We start from the raw sequence: 24,227 nt of genomic DNA, 5'->3' as shown, positions 1-24,227 counted from the left end.
AGGGTATTTCCTCTCCAACTTTCCCTTTAGAAACCCCCAAAAAAAGAAAATTCACAATGAATTATTTCGGATTTATAGATTATTCATGTACATTATCTATTATAGAGAACTAGATTAATGTCATGTGAATATACTCATCAATATAAGTTAATATAATTATTTATTTATTTTACATGAGTTTAATTATTTATTTCGATTTTATTAATTTAATATAACTAAATGAATATAAAATAATTTAGTTAATATAAATGAATATTTTTAAATATACTTCATTGCACAAAAAAATTGTAAACATTAAAATGATAGTGGACAAACTCTAAGTGCTGAGTTTTTCAAGTGATGAATGTTTTAGTTTCTCACGGCCTAAATGAAGTCTGAAATGTGTGTATTTATACTCTCAAAGATAGAATAATAAACAAGCAGTTAATGGTAAGACATTAAAACTACAAGAGTGAAAGAAATTTGACATATCAAAATTTGATTTAAAATTTCTATCAGTTGTTGTCAATCGTAATAAATAATTTCTTTAAAAGCATTAATGCATTAAATTAACTTTAATATTCCCCAAAAATGTAGCTTTTTTTTTAGAGAGAGTTTCAACTTATGGCGTCCGCTCCTGATGATAAAGAGCTATCATCAGACTAAAACACCAATCAGTTTTTGGTGTAGGCAGAGTTTGAACCTCAGATCTCCTATACAATCTTCAAAGACTTTACCCGTTAAACTAATTGGAACCCACCCCAAAAATGTTAGCTTAGTAGGTTATATTTCTTTAATATTACGAAATTAAGGTAGTCCTCATCTTGGGGTATTATCTCGATAACTTTACTTTTAGAAACTTCACAATGCATTATTACTGTGTGTTAATAGATTATTAATTTGCACGATCTGTTATAAGGAACTGGATTCATGTCATGTGAAGGTACTCATAACCTTAAATACTTATTTATTTTTTGACTTGAATCTAATAAATTATTTTTATGTTATTAATTTGATATAACTAAATGAGTAAAAATGTAAGTTAGTATTAATGTGTCAAGGGTATTTCCTCTCCAACTTTCCCTTAATTTAGAAGCCCCCCAAAAAAGAAAATTCACAGTGAATTATTTCGGATTAATAGATTATTCATGTACATTATCTATTATAGAGAACTAGATTTATGTCATGTGAACATACTCATCAATATAAGTTAATATAATTATTTATTTATTTTACATGAATTTAATTTTTTATTTCAATTTTATTAATTTAATATAACTAAATGAATATAAAATAATTTAATTAATATAAATGAATATTTTTAAATATACTTCATTGCACAAAAATTGTAAACATTAAAATGATAGTGGACAAACTCTAAGTGCTGAGTTGTTCCAGTAATGAATGTTTTAGTTTCTTACGGCCTAAATGAAGTCTGAAGTGTGTGTATTTTGTACTCTCACAGATAGAATAATAAACAAGCAATTAATGGTAAGATATTAAAACTACAAGAGTGAAAGAAATTTGAGATATCAAAATCTGATTTAAAATTTCTATCAATTTTTGTCAATCGTAATAAATCATTTATTTAAAAGCATTAATGCATTAAATTAAATTAAATATTCCCCAAAAATGTTAGCTTAGTAGGTTATATTTATTTACGCTCTGTTTGTTTCAGTATATACGTTTTCTAGAAAATGGTTCATTTTTCAAAGAGCATTTTTTAGAAAATTGTATCATTTTCCAGTGTTTGGTAACGATCTTGAAAATGAACTTGAGAATATTTTCTGATGTTTGGTATGCAAATTTTTATTTTTATTTTTTAAATTTCTTGTGTAATTTAAAACATGTTTATTATGTAAACCAACTAATGTAATCAATATAAATAAAATAAATAAATAACCAAGAATGAATTTGGTTTTCATACTAAAATTTTGACAATAGATACAATCAAAATTAGTTGTCAAATTTTCATGATCTCTACTACTCATCTTGCTTATATATATAGACAATAATGTCCATACAAACATACATACGTACATATATATATATATATATATATATATATATATATATATATATAAATCATTTGTCTATATACATAAAATTGACATGGAAATACATCTTTAATAAGTACAAATAACAATAACTTTTAATTGTCTATTCTTTTTGTTTATACACTAATTGTCTACTATGGTCAACTACAAGTCTTTAATATTACTCGAAATTATGTATTTATATAATGTATCTACATAGTATATTATTACTACATAGTATCTGCATAATGTATCTACCAGCAAATACATTTTCCCTAAACAATTATCATTCATTATATAACAATATTATTAATTTACCGTAAAGATTATCCTATGCAAAAGCAATTTAGAGAAGGCACTATGTTTAAAATTTTCGTCTTTTATATATGGACAATAATGTCCATACAAACATACATACGTACGTACATATACATACATACATACATACATACATACATATATATATATATATATATATATATATATAAATCATTTGTCTATATACATAAAATTGACATGGAAATACATCTTTAATAAGTACAAATAACAATAACTTTTAATTGTTTATTCTTTTTGTTTGTACACTAATTGTCTACTATGGTCAACTACAAGCCTTTAATATTACTCGAAATTATGTATTTATATAATGTATCTACGTAGTATATTATTACTACATAGTATCTGCATAATGTATCTACTAGCAAATACATTTCTCCTAAACAATTATCATTCATTATATAACAATATTATTAATTTACCGTAAAGATTATCCTATGCAAAAGCAATTTAGAGCCTGCACTATGTTTAAAATTTTCGTATTTTACTTCATTCATTTCTTCTTCTTTTTTCTTTTTTATATTTGTTTAGCACTCTTATATGCAAAAAAGAACTACCTAGAATCCATCAAACCAAAAATTTCTTAGAGAAAAAAATAAAATCAAGTTTGAAATTCAAAGTAAAGAATTGAGATTTTGGTAGAGAAGAATAAAATAATTACCGCTGCAAATATGTTCTCCTTTGCAAGTTAGTAGAGAGGAATGGAATAATTACTGAGCAATGAGGGGAAAAAAAATCTAATCAGAGAACTGTGTTATAAAGGAGAAAAGAAACATGGAGAGAGAGAGAGAGAGAGAGAGAGAGAGAGAGAGAGATCTATAAAAGAGGGGAGATAAGAGGTAGTGACAGTGAGGGTGTGAGGAAAGAAAAAGAAAAGGGAAGAGAGAAAGAGTAAGAGAGTGTACCGTGAGAAAGATTGTTTTCCAAAATTTTTTTTTGGAAAACAACTTATAGAAAACAAGCCTTATTTTTATTATGATTTTCCATTGACTAAAGATAATTTTCTGTTGACTAGTTTTTTTTGTGCTACCAAACACTGAAAAATGTGGAAAACTATCTTTACAAAAGGTTTTTCAGCGAAACAAACAGAGCATTAATATTAAGAGATTAAGGTAGTCCTCATCCTGGGGTATTATCTCTATAACTTTACGTTTAGAAACTTCACAATTTATTATTATTGTGTGTTAATAGATTATTCATATGCACGATCTGTTATAAGGAACTAGATTCATGTCATGTGATGGTACTCATAATCTAAAATAATTATTTATCTTTTGACTTGAATTTAATAAATTATTTTTATGTTATTAATTTGATATAACTAAATGAGTAAAAATGTAATTTAGTATTAATGTGCCTCAAGGGTATTTTCTCTCCAACTTTCCCTTTAGAAACCCCAAAAAAAAGAAAATTCACAATGAATTATTTTGGATTAATAGATTATTCATGTACATTATCTATTATAGAAAACTAGATTAATGTCATGTGAATATACTTCATCAATATATGTTACTATATTTATTTATTTATTTTACATGAATTTAATTTTTTATTTGGATTTTATTAATTTAATATAACTAAATGAGTATAAAATAATTTAATTAATATAAATGAATATTTCTCTTTTAAATATACTTCATCGCACAAAAAAATTATAAACATTAAAATGATAGTGGACTTACTCTGAGTGTTGAGTTTTTCTAGTGATGAATGCTTTAGTTTCTCACAGCCTAAATGAAGTCTGAAGTGTGTGTATTTATAATCTCACAGATAGAATAATAAACAAACAGTTAATGGTAAGACATTGAAACTACAAGAGTGAAAGAAATTTGACATATCAAAATCTGATTTAAAATTTATATCAATTGTTGTCAATCGTAATAAATCACTTCTTTAAAAGAATTAATGCATTAAATTAAATTAAATTAAATATTCCCCAAAAATGTTAGCTTAGTAGGTTATATTTCTTTAATATTAAGAAATTAAGGTAGTTCTCACCACTGCACACCCTTGCGGTGGTCACTTCACATGTATAAATGCTTGTGAGGTGTGGAGAGGGACTAGGACCAGGGTTCAAGTCTCCAGGAAGGAGCCTCACACACATATATATACTTAAATTAGACTAGAGTAGAAATTCAATCTTGTATAAAAAAAGAAAAGAAAAGAAATTAAGGTAGTCCTCATCCTGGCGTATTATCTCTATAACTTTACGTTTAGAAATTTCACAATGGATTATTACTGTGTGTTAATAGATTATTAATATGCACAATTTGTTATAAGGAACTAGATTCATGTCATGTGAAGGTACTCATAACCTAAAACACTTATTTATTTTGACTTGAATCTAATAAATTTTTTTATGTTATTAATTTGATATAACTAAATGAGTAAAAATGTAATTTAGTATGAATGTGCCTTGAGGGTATTTTCTCTCTAACTTCTCCTTTAGAAACCTTGAAAGAAAGAAAATTCACAATGAATTATTTCGGATTAATAGATTATTCATGTACATTATCTATTATAGAGAACTAGATTAATGTCATGTGAATATACTCATCAATATAATTATTTATTTATTTTACATGAATTCAATTATTTAATTCAATTTTTTTAAAATTTAATATAACTAAATGAATATAAAATAATTTAATTAATATAAATGAATATTTTTAAATATACTTCATCGCACCAAAAAATTGTCAACATTAAAATGATAGTGGACAAAACATCCTTGAAAATAGTACCATAATAGTCATGAATCATTGCAAAAATTCAAATGTAACAAAAAACAATTCCCAAAACAACTATATTAGTATTTTGAAATCTGCTATCTAGGTAACTGATCAAAGTTACTTAGGGTTTGTTTGGTAAGAGGATTTAAATATTGTCTTTTGTTTTGCATACCATAAAATGGTGGGTCCCACACTTAAATTGTGTCATATTTTCCTTATTCAGACCAGGATTTTGAAAACAGCTGATAGGGTGTTTTCAAGATACAAAAAACATTTTTAATAGTATAGTTGTAAATATAATGAAAACAGTGGACCCTACAGATTTATTCAAACTCTTCTATTTCTTAAATTAAGGAGCTTATCTTTATTACAACTGTAAGCGCACAATTGCACCTGGACCCAAAGACAACTACGGGCTCAGGCCCAATGAGCCTTAAACAATAAAATTTGTAGAGTGTGGGCTTGAAACCTAGGTTAGAAGTACTGAGAACTTGATAACAGGCTAAGAGTTACAAACACATGTAAATAACAAAAGATAATTGTAAATAGACCTCCTCGGACGTAAGCCGAAGACTACTTCTGTATTATTTCTATTTCTTACTTAAAAGTTACAATTCTTAGTTTCTTTCTTTGTTGCAGATCCCCCCTTCTCTTTGGCCTTCACCCCCCTTAAATACTTTCTTCCCTGATACTTTTTGGACAGTGACTAAAAGTTTCAGCCCTACTGTTCAGGGGTCACTTCCCCATTAATGCGGCCAGGGAGGTAGGTGCAGAGCCTTTAATGCGGAGGTGGCAGCCTTTGCTCTTGATATTTTCTTTAACACTGGTGCATCTAGAAGGTTCAGGGTGTCCCCCTTTAACCATTAGTCTTTCCAGAGTTGTGCTTTGACCTTCATAATGAAGTTTGAGTTCTCTTGGATCTGTCCGAGGAGAAGCTCGCCCTCAGCTGTATCCTCGGATCCTCGGCGTATGGGCTAATTCGTAGAGTTTAATTCTGGAGCAGGTTGGCCCTCTATGCTACAGTCCAAAGGCCCATATGCCCACTTGAGTCCTTTTACTCCCCACAACAACAAAATCTCATGCTTCAAATTTGAAATTTATCATTATCCAAAAAAAAAAAAAAAAAATACATGAGCTCTAGCCTTATCATTATCAACAAAAAAAGGTAATCTATAGATTCTATACGATACTTTTTGTAAACTTACAAAAAAAAAAAGAAAAAGAAAAAAAAAGAAATGGTCTCTTAAACATCTTTTTTTGCTTTTTGTATTTTGAAATTTGTTTTTAAAAATGGGAGCCAAACACATTTAATGTAAAAATTATCTAAAAACTATTTTCAATTTCAATTTTTTGAAAATCGTTTTCGTATTGTTTTGAAAACAAAAACAAGAATCCTCCCACTGAGACTCCTAGACATTTAAAGCTAAATCTCGCTTGGGATAGCTTCAAACTGAGAATTATACCATAACATTAGGGCACGAATCAACAACTTCAAACAAAATGAAAATTGAAATCTCTATCTACAAATGATGGGAATAAAACTAATCAAAAATCTGTTAAAGAAGAGAGACAGTATCGAATTGCGGCTAGATGAATTCTCAGGGCGATGAGTGAGTGTGTGGACGAAGTCTTGGCTTGATTTTGCAAAGGATTTTAGTTTGTTCGCAGCCAAGGATGCAAGCTCCATTTTCAGGAACCTAATCAATCATTTTAAAAATTAAAAATTCCATCAAATCACAAATTTCTTTTCATTTCATTGTGTAGTAATGTAAATAGAAAATAGAAAAAAAATTGATAGAAATCGAAATTGAAGGGTAATCGGACTTGTAGAACGTTGAAACAGCAGATTAGGGAATTCAAGGTGGCGTGATGGCGTCCACAAAAGTGAGAAACAGAGAAAGAGAAACCCTAGAATAGAAGAGTTTAGAGATCTTCAAAAGCATAGATTTGAAAAGCGAAAGTGGCAAGATTGATACATTATAGTATTGTAAAACTTGCTGTAGCAGGTTAAAAAAAAAAAAAATTTCGTACTTAAATTTTGTTTTTTTGTCCCTAGATTTTAAAATTTTTGTTTTTATTCTTAAATTATTAAAAAAATTTATTTTTCGTCTATAAACTATTGGAAATTTTTCATATTTTGTCCTTAAACTTTGAAAGATATATTTGTTTTCATCCCTAAATTATTAAATAAGCTTTTTTTTTTTTTTTTCCTAATTTTGTCTCTAAACTATTGAAAAAAAAACTGAATCTTTACCAAGTTTAGGAATGAATTTTTTTGTGATAAAATTAGAAACTAAAATAATATTTTAACCAATAATAAAACAAAACAGTGTATGTAAAATGTACCAAAAACAAAAGAGAGAGAGAGAGAGAGAGAGAGAGAGAGAGAGAGAGAGAGAGAGAGAGAGAGAGAGAGAGTGTGTGTGTGTGTGTGCTTTTCTCAAAAAAGAAAAAGAAAAAGAAAAGGGAATGCTGCTTTTGTTCATCCAAATATACATTTTATCTTTTATTTATCTATTAAAGACTTTATTAGTTGAGCTAACTGGAACTCACGTTCCAAATAAACACTTAAAATCTAAATATATCCTGGTTCAAACCTTTATGGAGCCATTGGTTTACTAATTGCTTTCTCAAAAGAATAAAAAAAAAGTTGAAAGAAAGAAAGAAGAAAAGTGGTTTACTAAATTTTGAGGTTAGCAAAGATGGAGCTTGAATTTTGAGTTGGGGTGTTGAAGTACAAAAAAAAAAAAAAAAAAAAATTCATGAAAATCCAAATAAGTATCTACTAATTTATCAATCATATGATTTACATTCGCTTTCACTTTGTCACTCATCCAAACATACTATTGCCCCGCTATTTTTATTTTATTTTTATAGTAAGTTTTTGTTCAAATTTTTTGGGCTAATGATTTATGAATTGTGATTGTTTGGACTGATATGTGATTGTTTGGGCTGATTTGTGATATTGTTTGTGATAATTTGTGGAGTTGTTTAGGCTAATTAAGGGGGCCAAGTTTTATTTTCCTTTGGCCCAATTTGAATAAGGGTCTAATAGATCTACAATGTTTTTTTTCCTACAACTCAGACAAGCCCCTTGGGCCTTAATGTGACTCCGTCCTTGGAGGTTAGGTTATTTCTTATTTGCTCCAACCACTAATAAGAAATAACATTTGTACTTGTACTTAACCTAAATAATCAAATAAGTAACGTGTATTGCACTCGATATGACACATGTCTCCTTCAACCCAATACACCCAATTTGATTGACATCCCTATGGGGCTATGCCCAATAGCTCACCTCACCAGCTACCATCATCTCTCACCCACCTCACGTCCATTAGATTTGACGAAGATCTAGATCTCCATCAACTCGAAAAGCATACACCACCTTTGGTCTTCGACATCTACGTGATAACCAGCAAAATCATCTGCTCTTCGACATAACCATACCAAATTAGTCAATAACCCAAATCTTCTCAATCAACAATGATTAAGAAGTTTTCAAATCCAAGGTCATTGAGTTAGTCGACATGTTGACACCAAGCACGACCAACCCATGATAAATTATATCCCCAATTGTTCTTGTTAACTCGAGTATTAAGTTGTAAGGCACAAAATTGCTGCCAAAATCTCAATAGAATTTTGTAAATACCATAACTTTATGTTGAAATAACAAGCAAGACAGTGGGAATGTGTGTAATTGTGAGGCCAAAAATGGTAGTCATGTGATTGCACTAAGCAGACTCAAAAATTAGGAAGGGGGCTCTTGTATTTTATTTCCCCCTCCTTAAGTGAAGGCCTGGACCTCAAAAAATCTTCTGAAGTATTGGAAAAAAAAAACTGCATTCACATCAAATTCTTTCGGATTTGGCTTGGGTCCATTATATAGTAACCTGTTAAAATAATGACATGTGACCAAAAGTAAACAATTATCGCCATCTTTATTTGTCCATTGCAATTGGATATTGGACCCAAGCTTGACTAAATTCTTTCTTGTTTTGACCGAAATTGAGGAAAATGAGATAATAAAAATGTGATTGAATTGAGATAATCTCTTATCTCTACTAGATAATTAGATAAGTATTTTCTTGCTTTATTCAAATGAATCGCTATAAAATTTATTCATCATGGAACCATAAAACAACCTCCCTACCAAACAACAAATACTACTACGTAATCGTTGGTACCTTATTAGTTCACAACTTCTTTCTACTTAAGCAACCACTCCTAATAACAAGCAACAATTTATTTCAAACATTAACATTGCTAACATAACAAAGCTTCCCACTCTAACGTTCCCTTCTTAAAACCTCTCCCTTATTATGCTCGCAAATATAGTAAACACCAAGGGAGAGAGTTGCGGCAACGAACACTAGAAAACAAGAATTGCTTCAAGAGAAATTGGAACGAGTTTTGTTGAGTACATCAGAGACAATTATTCTGTAAGTTTTTTCAGTGGGGTGAACAAAGTCCCAAAAGACATAGGTAGAAGCATCTGGACAAGTGAATGGACTAAATGGAAGACATATACTAGTGCCACCGCAGCACCCAGAATTTGCATTTTGAAAGCCTGAAATTGTAAGAATAGTCATAAATTAGAAATGTATCACCAAATTGATGCTACAAAGTTCAATTATAATGTATCATACCTCATAAACATTACAAATTGATGCTTTAACTTTTACGAACAAAACAGTAGAAGTAATTAACAAAGGGAGGCAGACCAAGGCCACACAGCCAAATGCAACCTTTTCGGGACATTTTGGACGAATGTGGCTTCATGGACTTGGGTTTTGTGGGTTTCCCTTTTACATGGCACAAACACTTCAAGGACTACACCATTTGGGAACGACTAGACCAAACTATGGCCACCAATGATTGGTTTTCCATGTTCCCAGGTGCGAAAGTGTATCATTTGGATGTCACAACTTCAGACCATAAGCCTTTATTGATTGCCCCTGAAGGTATGAATAGCTGCTTCCAAAAGCCTTTCCGCATTGAACAAATGTGGCTAACGGAAAAAGGTTGCACTAAGACGGTTGAAGCTGTTTGGTTGGAGACTTCTATGAACCCGTGGGATACAAAGGTAATTAAGAAGATTGATAAGTGTGGGAATGCACTGACACGTTGGAGCAAGGAACACTTTGGCAGCGTTAGAAGAGACCTAGAATGAAATGGGAAAGAACTTCGTGAGGCAGAATCATGGGCACTTCAAACAGGGGGCCCAAAATGCATGAGAGTGTTGGAAAAAGAAGTTAACATGCTGCTGGATAAGGAAGCCAAAATGTGGGCCCAACAGTCCAAGGTTTTGTGGCTCAAGGATGGCGATCGCAATACGAGGTTCTTCCATAGCAAAGCTTCCCAACCCCAGCGCCACAATTACATCACTAAACTACATGATACTTTGGGCAGATTATGTACAAGGCCATCCCAAATAAATGACATCATCACCACCTTTTATCAAGAACTCTTTACTACGGGTGGCCCAAGCAGTTTTGAGGAAGTCATTGACACAATCCCTCAGGTGGTATCTCCTGAGATGAATGCAGAGCTCATTGCAGTTTTCACAATTGATGAAGTGGAAGCTGTCATAAGACAAATGGTACCCTTGAAAGCCCCTGGCCCGGACGATATGCCTTCCTTATTTTATCATAATTTCTAGTCCTTAATTGGCTCTGATGTCTCTCTATCTATATTGCATTATCTTAATACTAGAGTCCTACCTCAATCTTTAGGACACTATTTTATCACTCTATTTCCTAGAGTAAAAAATCCAGAGTATGTGACTGAATTTCGCCCTATAAGCTTAAATAATGTCTTATATAGAATTTTTGCAAAAGTATTAACCAACTGTTTGAAAATTGTTATGCCTAAGCTTATTTCAGAATATCAGAGTACATTAATGTCTGACCGTCTGATTTCAGATAACATCTTGGTGGCTTTTGAAACTTCACACTACTTGAGGAACCACAATAAAGGTAGAACGGGTTTTATGGCCTCAAAGTTCAACATGAGCAAGGCCTATGATAGAGTGAAATGGTCTTACATGGAGAAGGTGTTGGTGAAACTGGGTTTTCAAGAAAGGTGGATCAAAGCTCATGATGGTATGCATCATCACAGGCTCATACTCAATCTTGATCAATGGGGAACTGCAAGGCCACATCACCCCTACAAGAGGATTTAGACAAGGAGACCCCCTCTCTCCTCACCTATTCCTCATGTGTACTGAAGGCTTGCATAGTTTGATAAGTGAGGCAGCCACAAATGGGTCAATTAAAGGTATTTCTTTATGCCGGAATGGTCCAAAATTAACTTACCCTTTTTGTAGATGATAGTCTGATTTTTTGCAGGGCAAAGGAAAGCGAATGCCAAGCTTTATTGGATATCCTAGCCAAATATGAACTTGCTTCGGGGCAACAAGTCAATCGAACAAAGACCAATTTATTTTTTCAGCAAGTCCACCCAGGAAGACATGTAAACAACTATCAAGAATATGTTTGGAGTATCGGTGGTTAAACAATATGAGAAGTATTTAAGATTACCTTCACTTGTTGGTTGGAACAAGAAAGAAAGTTTCACTCATACTAAACAATAGGTTTGGAAGAAGTTACAAGGATGAAAAGCTAAATTATTATCTCAAGCCGAGAGGGAGATTTTGATTAAGGCAGTGGCACAAGCTCTCCCCACATATACTATGTCTTGTTTCAAGTTGCCGGTTACACTCTACCATGAACTTGAATCTATGATATGTAGGTTCTTTTGGGGATAGCGGGGTGATGGTAGAAAAATCCATTAGGTGAAATGACTAGATTTATGTAAACCAAAATCTTAGGGAGGCATGGGTTTTAAAGACATTTTTCTTTTTCATGATGCACTCTTGGCTAAACAAATGTGGAGATTACTCCATGACACTAACTCATTGTTTTACAAGGTATTTAAAGCCAAGTTCTTTCCAAATTCGTCAGTATTGGAAGCCACAAATCCGGCCAATGCCTCCTATGCATGGAAGAGTTTGATGCATGGAAGGGAAGTCATCAAAAGGGGTGGGGTTTGGAGAATCGGTCTAGGCAACTCTGTCCATATCTGGGGAGGCAACTGGCTGCCTACTAAAACTAGGCCAAAAGTAATCTCACCAATGGTGGATGGTGGGGATACGACCATGGTCAGTGAGCTCATTGACCCAGTGAACAGGTCTTGGAGGGAGAAAGTCATTGATAGAACTTTCTATGAGTTTGAAGCATCCATTATAAAAAACATCCCTCTGTGTAGGACCATTCAAGATGACGTCCTAATCTGGCCATTCAATCTGGATGGAGAATATTCAGTTAAATCTGGATATAAGATTTTGTAAGAAGAACAAGCGTGACACCAACCTAGGCAGTCCGTACCCGATGCGATGAAGCTTTTGTGGAACAAAATTTGGGGTCTTAAGGTCCAAAATAAAGTCAAGCATTTAGTATGGAAGGCTTGCAAGAATTCCCTTCCTACTAAATTAAATTTGGTTCGACGCAAAGTGATCACTGATGGGCGGTGTGACAGTTGCAAGCAACAGCATGAAGATGTAACTCATGCACTATATGGATGCCCTGCCCTCGATGACTTCTGGAAACAAACTAAAACATGGAACCATGGTGTACTTAAGAAATTCATATCTTTCCTTGATCTCTTTGACTTCATTCTTGCAGGTAATAGTGAAGTAGAACTATTTGCGATGGTCATTTGGAACCTATGGAATCGGCGGAACAACCTCAAACTGGGAAAACCATCACATCCCCTTGATAAGGTGCTGGAACACTCTCGAGAGCAGCTATTAGAGTCCCACTCCAGCACCCTGAGCCTACCAATTCACCGACAGCAGCAAGCAGCAACGTGGACTACACCAGAGCAATAGTGGGTGAAAGTGAACTTTGATGGAGCAACTTTTGCGTCTGACAATACCGCTGAACTGGGAGTGGTAATACGGAATGACGCGGGTCTTGTTATGGTATCCTTATCACAACAAATTCCTATGCCATCTACAGTTATTGAAGTCGAAGCCCTGGCAGCAAGGAGAGCCTTGGAGCTAGCTATAGAATGTGGTTTTACGCGTATAGTCTTGGAGGGTGATTCTGAGGTTCTATACACAGCAATACAGAAGGAGACCAGATGCCTAACACACTTTGGCCACCTCACAGCAGATATACTTTTTCTTATTTCACACCTCTCTACCTTTAAACTATCTGTTGTTTGCAGACATTGTAATAAGCTTGCTCACGCCTTAGTAAGGAGAGCAACAATCTCCTCACAAATGTTCGTCTGGATGAAAGATGTACCACTAGACCTCTTGTTTGTATTTTAGGCTAAATTCAATAGCCTTCTTGAATAATATGCATTAACTTCTTTCTCAAAAAAATAAAAATAAAAATAACAAAAAATAATCCTGGGATACTATATATTTATGCATAAATTTTAGAAACTAATGTCTCATCATTAACAAAAAAGAAAAATAGTTTTATTATATGAAAATTCTAAAATTATTACAAATTTTACTACAAAAGACTTACAAACTAATGTGACGAAGAGTGTGATATTGTTGCCACTTTAATAACTAATAAATTAATATTTGAATAACCTTTATGAGAATAGTGGCCTATCAATTAGCAAGGTTTATATAGTAAAATATGTAATATTCTTAACATCAATATTCTATGCATCAAAGAGTGTGATATTGTTGGCACTTTAATTACTAATAAATAAATGTACGAATAACCTTTGTGGGATTAGTATCCTATCAATTAGTAAGGTTTATATAGTAAAATATGCAATATCCTTGGCATCAATCTTTTATCGCATTATTCAAGTGGCATCAATTTGAAATATTGCCAAATTGGCTTATAAGCCTTTTTTGCATGATTTTTTCTTCTTCACTTTCTATAATTTAGTAGTTCCAACTAGAGGTGACGAGTGATCTAAATTTGTAGTACCTTCAACATTTCCCATTAAAGTTGATGTACTGTTATTCATATTTATCATATTTATTATCACGTTAATTTGTAAATACTTTATATAAAATTTAATAATTTGTAAGTACGTAATAGAAAATTTGATTGTAGTTCTAGTATTTTCCATAAGCTAATAGGCTAGGATGATATCACGACGAAAGCTTTAAGTATATGATTACCAGATTTTTTAAGACAAAAAAAATATAACACTTACCAAATTGCTGAGGATTACTGGCGATGTTGACTAGAGGGGTAAAGATGTCGAAGAAGACCAACTTGGCATCGGGATGCTTGCTTTGAAGGGAGGCTATTCCTGCTTTTAACAGATTATTGTACATTTGTGCTCCTAGGTTTGCGGCCACTGAACAAGATGACCCTCCTGTAAGTCTTGCTGATGGCTCGCATCCAAATGCTACAGTACTAAGAACACCAAATCGCCTTGCCCCCAATGCATACAATTGCTTCACAGATTTATATTTGATATGGTTAGGTGCTTGGTGCTCTTTGCTACGATTTTTAATGAAGGGAATGACATATACATAATTAAAAAGATAAGTGGTTCTAAATCACAAACTATTACACAATTTATTTTTTTACAACTTTAATGTGACAAAATGTGAACGACAATTTTTAATGAAGGGAATGACATATACATAGTTAAAAAGATAAGTGGTTCTAAATCACAAACTATTACACAACTTTTTTTTACAATTACTTTAATGTGACAAACTGTGAATGGTTATCAATCACTTATATATGAACCTACCATTATTATTATTATTATTATTATTTATTTTTTTTTTAAAATTTTTTTTATCACTTACAATATGCCATATCATAGCAAAGAAATTGTATAATAGTTTATATATGAAACTAGTTTTTTTTTTTTTTGGTTTTTTCTAGAAAGTTACTTAGAGCTGTCATAAGTCATAATGAAAGAAATATACCTCCAAAAAAGTGGTAGACCAGGTAACCAATTGAGCACAATATGCAGGAAAAGTATACTCTGATTTCCTCATACCAGCAGTATATGATACTCCAATGTCATTGTTGCCTGCTGACATTAGCACAAGGCTGTTGGCTATGATGGCTTTTGCTTTCTCTTCACCAGCAACCCCTGTTAGCTTCCCTATGTAATCCTTGAAGTATTGTAACTGTTGGGACATTGCCACAACTCCCTGATTCCAACAAAACAATTAAATTGCAAGAAAGCCTAGAATTTTGAAAGCACAGTAAATAATGTATAATTATTAGATTAAGGAAAATATTAATTCAGCTCTTTTAATCGGATTTTTTGTTGTCTCGTGTTTTTGGTATTGGATCCCATCACCTAAAACACGGAGGGGCAGAAGATACAATTGAGGGAGTTTAAGTACTATCCTCTAGATTATTTGAAAACCAACAAATGTCGTAATTTATATGAATAAAAGAGAGAGGAGGGGCATCATATCCCTTGTCTTGTGGTTCTGCTAGGTAACAATTTAGTTTAAAGACTTTCAATTCTTATATTTCACCTCCTAATTAAAAAAAAAAAAAAATTATTTGGGTTTTGTTCAAATTCTATTTTGCATGTTTTGGTTGAAAAAATTACCTCCTTTTGATTCCATCCAATAACAATTTAATTCCACGATTTTTTTAATTGTTACATTTTGATCCCAAAAGTTTAAATTTAGATGAATTCAAAAGAAATACTTTTGACAAAATCCAAACAATTTGATTTTTGTCCAAATCATAATGCGGTTAAATGTAATTAACAATAAAAAGTTTGTATACTAATTTGTGATAGAGCCAAATTTAAAAAGGGCGAACATTAATGTCCAAATAAATATATATAAAAGATAGATACCAGTGTACTGGATGTTAATGGATCAATTCCGGAGCCACCGGAAGCAAAGCCTACACCGGTTAGAAGATCATCACTTTGAAGGTCTGGTTTAAGATAAGCTGGTACAGTATCTTTAATTCCCAAGGCCTCCGCTGAAATGAATATGAAATGGGTAAATAACCACAACAATTTGGTGTTATTTTCAAATTAAACCTTAAAGTTTTGAGCGTAATACTTTTAACCTATAGTTTAAAAATTACTGTAATTTAGATTTTTTTTAAGTCACTTTCAACTAAAATTTTTAGATATTTTTTTGAGTCTCTTTCAACTAAAATAACAAAAATTTACTTAAACTCTACTTGGAATTTTTTGTACACTAGAACTCAAAAGCAAAAACAGAAACTTTTTATACGTAGTACATAAAATATGCATCATGCATGAGAGAGAGATGTTTGGTAAGTAAAAGAGTTTATGATATTATACCTATCAAGTCTGTGGGGTTTTTTCCATTGCAAAATCTTCCCGTTGCAACTTTTCCCGGGAAGTCTCTTCCATACGGAGGGTAATTGCACCTACCTGAGAGAAGATTGTTATTCATGCCTGTATCAAGAATCGAATCTCCAAATGAGAAAATTGCTGAAAATGTTTTATTTGCTTGAGCTCCTATGGTGCAGAAAAATAGACAAGCACAAGCTTGAAGTAGGAAAAGTATAAATGAAGATGTAGAAGCCATTTTTACAAACTCTGAGTGCTAAGTTTTTCTAGTGATGGATGCTTTAGTTTCTCATGGCCTAAATGAAGTCTAAAGTGTGTGTATTTATACTCTCATAGATATAATAATAAACAAGCAGTTGATGGTAAGACATTTAAACTACAAGAGTGAAAGAAATTTGACATATCAAAATCTGATTTAAAATTTCTATCAATTGTTGTCAATCGTAATAAATCATTTCTTTAAAAGCGTTAATGCATTAATTTAAATTAAATATTCCCCAAAATATTAGCTTAGTAGGTTATATTTATTTAATATTAAGAAATTAAGGTAGTCCTCATCCTGGGGTATTATCTCTATAACTTTACGTTTAGAAACTTCACTATGGATTATTATTGTGTTTTAATAGATTATTAATTTGCATGATCTGTTATAAGGAACCAGATTCATGTCATGTGAATTCCCTAAAAAAAAAAAAGATTCATGTAATGTGAAGGTACTCATAACTTAAAATACTTATTTAGTTTTTGACTTGAATCTGATAAATTATTTTTATGTTATTAATTTGATATAACTAAATGAGTAAAACTGTAATTTAGTATTAATGTGCCTCGATGGTATTTGCTGTCCAACTTTCCCTTTAGAAACCCAAAAAAAGAAAAGAGAATTCATAATGAGTTATTTCAGGTTAATAGATTATTAATGTACATTATCTATTATAGAGAACTAGATCAATGTCAAGTGAATGTACCCATCAATATATTTTAAAATAATTATTTATTTATTTTACATGAATTTAATTACTTATTTCAATTTAATTAATTTAATATAACGAAATGAATATAATATGATTTAATTAATATCAATAAATATTTTTAAATATACTTCACACACAAAAAAATGGTAAATATTGATGACATTAGTTTATGTCTAATATGTATATTATTAGAGTTAAGTTTAAGTTACACTTGATGTAATTAGTGATATAGCCAAAAAATTTATTTTTGGGAGGCCGCAATTAACCTTAATTTTATGGATGTGTAATATTCTATATCCTGTATCTAATTACAGTATATCTAATAAAGCACAAAAAACTACATTTTTCATATATATAAATGAGACGTGATTTAAAACCTATGGTAAAAACTCAATATCTAAATGTTAGGAGAATGTCATATATATTTTCTTGCTATGTATGTACAGTTTTAAAATTATGTGCTGAAAAATTATAGTAAAATAAAAACTCCTATGGTTGAATTTTCAAATTATGATAGATTTAATTAGACTAAATATAATTAAAATTTTATGAGAAGAAATTAGGTGTCTTCATTATTTTCTTAGATATTGTAAGTGCACAATTGGTACCCAGACCTTAACGCGTGATGGGCTTAGGCCCAAATGGCCTTATACAATCAAATTTGTAGAGTGTGGGCTTGAAACTTAGGTCTTACGGATATTGGACTACAAATGGAAGACTAGATTACCACTTCACACATAATCAAAGGATGAAAATAGTGAGAAATCCTCCTTTGACGTAAGCCGAGGAAGTCTTATATTGCTATTCTTTATTTGAATAATAGACTAAAATTGAAGGTGAAGTATGCAGTACTCTCTTTCTCTCTTTTCTTTTTTTAGCCCCCCTCCCCTTTTCTTCCGATGCCCTTTCTTTCTCCTTTATATCATTTTTCTTCTTCCCTTTATCCTCTACGTGTATCACAAATTACCCTATTATATACTTGTCACATCCATCACTTTCTTGATATCTTCAAACAATAGCTGGAAGGCTGAACATTACTGTTCAGAAGTCATTTCCCCATTAATGCGGCCAGGAAGGTAGATGCAAGGTCTTTAATGCGGTGGTAACAGCCTTTTCCCTAAATATTTCTCATACGTTTTTCCTCTCTATAACTATGTGAAACACATCTTTACCCACCAAACCTTTCAGAGTTCTCTCCCCAAACATCATGACGTGTCATACGATCCTTATTTGACTTGTCTAAGGAGATGCCTCTCCTCGGACAACCTCACCAATCTCTCTGGCATGAGTTGGCCTGTGGGCCCCAAAGTTTCTGCTCGGACAGGCTCATATCACCAAATCAGGCCCAAGGCCCAAATCCGTGTTTTGACCATTTTACCCCCACAGATATAATTAGATGTTTATGGGAAGAAAATAACACATCACTTTGTTGACAAAATGACACGTCATCATTGTATACATCCTCTAACAGTAAGGATCTAACTTTTATAATAGGATCAAACTTTTATAATGTATTTTAAGTTATTATATGTGACGAAAAAGTAAAAAAATCATAACAAAAAAAGATTTTTGAACATCTTTCCAAATTGTAAGACATTTAATTAGATTAGATATAGTTAGACGTTTTTGAGAAGAAATTGTCTTTTTTGTTTAGAAACAAAATTAATTGTCTTTATTATTGTCTTTCTCACAATAAAATGGATTATAAGCATTTTGACACATGTATTGCCATATATGCTTTGACAAAATGACACATGTCATCATGGCAAGCATCCTCTAATCGTGAGAATCCAACTTTTATAATATAAATATAATTATAAATAAATTAAGATAAGATATATATATATATATATATATATATATATATATATATATATATATATATATATATGATATGGTTATTTATATAATAAATTGGCACTAAAAGCATATGATAATATAAATATAAATATTAGGCACTAGGCAAGAGATAATATCTTTATTGCATATTTACACATATTTAGTTATATTAAATTAATATAATAAAAATAAATAATTAGACTCGCGTAAGAAAAAAAAATTATATTGAGTTTTGAGTATATTCACATGACATTAATCTGCTAGTTCCTTATAACAGATAATGTACATTAGCCTCCCAAGCATGAGGATAAATTGTTTAGCTCTTTAGGGTCAAAAGTCCTTGGATTATTTGGTAATTGGTTTTGGCTGATAGGGTTAGTTGTCCATAGGAATTTAATTACTTGTTGTACAATATGCTTGCGACGTATAACTAATATGAGTGAAGTTCTCCTACATCACCACAAGCAAAAAGATAATGTACATTAATATTCTATTAACACAAAGTAATCCATTACATTTACCAAATGGAAAGTTGGAAAGAAATACCCAGAATGAGGATTACCTTAATTTGTTAAAGACAAAATTTGGTTATAAACTTGGTTACAACCTAAGGGTACAACACCTACAAGAAGAAACTAACATGACTACATATTTTAAATATTTAATTTTTGGATCGAATTTTATTTATATTTTTAACACACATGTCAAGTTTTGTGTCAATTGGATGTTATTTACTATTCGATCCATTCACTTATTTTTTATACATAGTTTTAAACTTCAAAAACTTCAAATTTTGAATATTTTATTGATAATATAGATATTGATCTTTAATCTTCTAAAATTTTTATAAGAATAAAGGATATAAGAAGAAAATGTAATCCAATAGTGAATTTGTCAAAATTCACATTTAATAAAAAAATAATGAGTGAAATTGTAGTCTTAGATTACAACCAAATTTGTTATCAAATTTTGTCCATTTCTTAATATTAGAGCAATATAAATTACTAAGCAAACATTTTTGGAGATATTATTAAATGTATTTGTGCTTTCAAGGATTTTTTTGAGAATCTTACTTTCATTGCCTTACCATAAAGGTATAAACTACTAATTCACTATTCTATCTGTGAGAGTTTATATAAATACACACAATTTAGACTTCATTTGGCCTATGAGAAACTTAAACATTCATCAATAGAAAAATTCAGTGTTCAATTAATGTTTATGAAATGCCTTCTGCATCTTCATTTATACTTTTCATATTTCAAGCTTTTCTATTTTTCTATACCATAGGAGCTCAAGTAAGTATATTTTAGCATACTTTTAGCAAAAAAAATTAAATAAGCTAATAACAAATGCATACAAGTATATATAAAAATTCACCCTCTAAATTTTCCCTAAAAATTCACCCTCTAAATTTTCCCTAACTTGACTTTTGCTCAACTAAGTTTTATTGTAAGGATGAATTTTCACATTTACTTGTGTGCATTTGTTATTAGCTTAATTAGCTTTTTGCTGGAAGTATACTAAAATATACTTATATTTTGAAAAAGTGAGAAAAAAAATGATATTTTAAAAAGTTATACATAAAGGCTAAAAGTTAACCAATCAATGGACACAAATAGACTTACATGAGCTCTTGTGGTGCCGAAAATTAGAAAAGCTTTTAGTAAGAAAAGTATAAATGAAGATGCAGAAGGAACTTTTACAAATTTTGAGTAGTGAATTTTTCTAGTGATGAATGCTTTAGTTTTTCTTAGCCCAATTGAATTCTGAATTGTTTGTGTATATTTAAACTCTCACAGAGAGAATAGTAAAGAAGAAGTTAATTGTAACACAATGAAACTTCAAGAGTGAGAAATTTGACATTAAAATCTGATTTTAACTTCTCTTGCATTATACTTCTCAAAAAAAAAAACTTCTCTTGCATTAAATAAAATCTTCAAAAGGATTAACGCATTAATTAAATATTCTGCAAAAATGTTAGCTTAGTAACCTGTTTTCTTTAATATCTATAAATTAAGGTAGTCCGGGCAGGCGCCGGGTATATTTCTTAATTACTTTGTGTTAAATTAATATATTATTATCTTACCCAAAAAAAAAAAAATATATATATATATATATATATTATCATTATTAATGTGCATTGTCTTTTATAAGGAACAAGATTAAAGTCATGTTATTACAACAAAGTTGGTTTTTTTTTTTAGGGTCAATGCCCTAAAAAAAGGTATTAAAAGCCCTTAAAAAGATTATTTTGAGGATCTAGATGGCCCTTGATAACTTTTGAAACAAATTCCCTTAAAATAGAAATTTCAACCATCTACATGACCCTTGAAACGAATATTTTATCTTTATGGAGGATTGGGGACCCTCGAAAAATTAAAAAATAAATAAAAGTTCAATAACCATTTTTTATAAGGTTTTTCTCTTTAAAGAAAAAACCCTCGGCCATGCACATAGACTTTAAAGAACCACATATTACAAAATCTATATTATATTAAAACAAAAATATCAAAACAAAATTCAATTAGCTTTCCAAATCACTAAATCATTCATTTTTGAAGTTTATGGAGATACTATTACATTAACCTAAAGGAACTTAAAAGTATTTTAACTAGAGAATTCTGAAACCAATAAACTGTTATACGCTAGCCCTCAATTTATACTATGGCTTTCTCTCTAAGCCCCTAAAATGCTAGGACTAACCCAAAATTGGACGAATACTTTGTAGTCTCTCTACCAATGAAGAGAATGAGAGAGAGAAACCAAGAGAGATTGAGACAACTTCAATTTTTTTTTCTCGGGAAAAAAACAGACCTGTAATTGAATGAAGAAGTGGAGGAAATGATATTGCTAACCACTATGCCTTTAGCTTGTCATTGGAGATAAGATCGCCGACCACTATGCTTCAAATCATCGTTGGAGTTAAGTCGTCAACCACCCCGCCTTTGAGTTTTCTTTGAGAGAGTTGGAGAGCTAAAAATCAAAGAAAATGGGTTTTCTCCTTTTAGTTTTCAAATTATAGATTTATTTCGTGGGTTGAAAATTTTGAAATATCTTTATTTTGAGAGTTAGGTTAAAGTGGTGCTAAAAAATGTAATATTTGGAGCCAAAATTCTTGCGGAAATTAATGCTGTTGAAATTGGCTCGTCTTTTTTTTTTATTTATTTTTAATTTTAAAATAGTTGCTGTTAAATATTAGCATTGATACACCATGTTGAATATGTTAGTATGGACGCAGAAGCGAAATCATAAAGTATAGAATACAATAACACACGAAAATTACATGGTTCAGCCTAACGGTCTACATCTACGAAGGAAACCCTAAAGGGCTACATCAATAATATATTAGAGTGTAGTACAAATCCTGTGTTACAATGAACCATAACATGTGTATATATAGTAGACTAAACCCTAAACTAATAGACTTCTAGTACAAGTAGGAGACTTGGCTTGCACATAAAGTAGAATTAGACTTGATCTTATGCTAATGGGCTAATATATCTCTAACAGTTGTATTGGCTTATTTCAAGGGTTTTAATGACCATTGAAATAAAGGTAGCCATACTTATTCCCTTAAACCTATTTTCACTTTTCCGTTTTATTTTTTTTGGACCCTTTTTAGTGGACCTTCGAAATGGTGGGTTGAAAGAGGTGAAGTATTTTGTAGTGGTGTGAAGGGACTCATAAATGAATTTTTTTTTTTCGACATGAATCTAATTATCTATTTTGATTATATTAATTTAGAATAATGAAACAATTAAAAATAATAATTTTTTAAGAGAGTTTCGATTTATTGTGTTCGTTAATAAGTCTTGATAATAGGTCTAGATCTCTTATTTAACCATTAGAGTCTTTACCAATTGAGCTAACTGGAATCCACATTAAAAATAATAACTTTATATAACTCTACATATGTGTAAATATACTTCCTCATACAAAAAAAGAGTTGTAAATATACAGTGAAGATATTATCCCATATCTAATATTTATTTTATTATATGCATTTATATAACATACTATATGTCTCATCATGTAACGTACCCAATGCAAAAGCTAGCTTGGGACATCCTGGTCAGATTGCTCAACCTCAAAATATACAAATTATGCTGACATAATTTAACAGACTATAATAAGTAACATATTGAGGCAAGCCGAAAAAGAGAGTTTAAGAATACACGGATTATGTTGACATAATTATGCTTATAAATTTAATCAAATTTGACTACTTACTTCCTTTACCAACATTGATCGAAATTGATTATCTCATAGCTATGTTGTTCCATTTTTTTAGGTGCTACAATAGTGGGGGAATTGTTATATGTATTAGAATACTTGTTGAAAGAAAATTAAAAAAATGATATGTCCACAATATTTTTACAATATTTTTATAACAAATTCTAAAAAAATCAATATAAGGTGTTTTTCTCTAAACCACATGGTACGTCAATGAAGAAAGTTACGAGTAATATCCACCTTTGATCATCGACATCTACAAGATGACCCGCAAAATCATCTGCTTGCCGACATAACTATACCAGTCAATAACCCACATCTTATTAACCAACAACGATTAAGAAGTTTTCAAACCCAATGATGTTGTGTAGAAAATATGATTCTTTTGAAGTTGACTTAGGTCCAGTGTATCTAATGCATAGGATCTGTTGAGATAATGATATATGACTAAAAATAGACAAGTGTCACTATCTTAATAAGTCTAGTAAAATTAGACGTTGAACTTAAGTTTTACCCAATTCTTTCTTATATTGACCAAAATTGATGAAAACAGTAGAATAAAGACGGGATAGAATTGAGATAATCTCTGACCTCCACTGGATAACTGGATAAGTATTTTCAGATGCTTTATTCAAACAAATCGCTATAAAATTTATTCATCACAGAAACATAAAACAACTTCCCTACTAAAACAACAAAGACTTCTATGTACCCATTGGTACCTTATCAATTCACAACTTCTTTCTACTTAAGCAACCACTCCTAATAACAAGCAACAATTTATTTCAAACATT

At 31.0% G+C, this 24,227-nt stretch overlaps 4 protein-coding genes across 4 annotated transcripts; 3 read left to right on the top strand and 1 right to left on the bottom strand.

Moving 5' to 3' along the window:
* Positions 1–9,947: 9,947 nt before the first annotated feature.
* LOC142612013 (uncharacterized) lies at positions 9,948–10,256 on the top strand. Its single transcript, XM_075784165.1, has one exon. It carries the CDS (start codon positions 9,948–9,950, stop codon positions 10,254–10,256), a length of 309 nt encoding a protein of 102 aa, XP_075640280.1.
* Positions 10,257–10,343: 87 nt separating this feature from the next.
* On the top strand, positions 10,344–11,267 carry LOC142611926 (uncharacterized). The gene is made up of 2 exons (XM_075784100.1): positions 10,344–10,685; positions 10,959–11,267. Exons 1-2 carry the CDS (start codon positions 10,344–10,346, stop codon positions 11,265–11,267), a joined length of 651 nt encoding a protein of 216 aa, XP_075640215.1.
* Positions 11,268–12,479: 1,212 nt separating this feature from the next.
* LOC142611842 (uncharacterized) lies at positions 12,480–12,974 on the top strand. Its single transcript, XM_075784016.1, has one exon. It carries the CDS (start codon positions 12,480–12,482, stop codon positions 12,972–12,974), a length of 495 nt encoding a protein of 164 aa, XP_075640131.1.
* Positions 12,975–15,068: 2,094 nt separating this feature from the next.
* LOC142611757 (GDSL esterase/lipase At5g42170-like) lies at positions 15,069–16,622 on the bottom strand (the record flags this gene model as incomplete). Its single annotated transcript, XM_075783922.1, has 3 exons — positions 16,373–16,622; positions 15,911–16,041; positions 15,069–15,242 (listed from the first exon to the last, which is right to left on the bottom strand). Coding segments are annotated over exons 1-3 (555 nt in total), but the record flags the coding sequence as incomplete, so codon positions are not given.
* Between the last annotated feature and the right edge of the window lie 7,605 nt (positions 16,623–24,227).

This window comes from Castanea sativa, chromosome 1 (genome assembly GCF_040712315.1).
Source record: "Castanea sativa cultivar Marrone di Chiusa Pesio chromosome 1, ASM4071231v1".
In the NCBI taxonomy this organism is placed as follows: Eukaryota; Viridiplantae; Streptophyta; class Magnoliopsida; order Fagales; family Fagaceae; genus Castanea; species Castanea sativa.
Note: the sequence above shows the minus strand (reverse complement) of the source record. Positions and strands in the feature narration are given on the sequence as shown.

What these genes read in the sequence shown, in the direction of transcription:
- LOC142611926 (XM_075784100.1), top strand. Translation starts at nt 10,344, where the DNA reads ATGCTGCTGGATAAGGAAGCCAAAATGTGGGCCCAACAGTCCAAGGTT. An exon ending in AAGCTGTCATAAGACAAATG is followed by an intron (nt 10,686 to 10,958) that starts GTACCCTTGAAA and finishes GTTATGCCTAAG; the next exon opens with CTTATTTCAGAATATCAGAG.
- LOC142612013 (XM_075784165.1), top strand. Translation starts at nt 9,948, where the DNA reads ATGGCCACCAATGATTGGTTTTCCATGTTCCCAGGTGCGAAAGTGTAT.
- LOC142611842 (XM_075784016.1), top strand. Translation starts at nt 12,480, where the DNA reads ATGAAGCTTTTGTGGAACAAAATTTGGGGTCTTAAGGTCCAAAATAAA.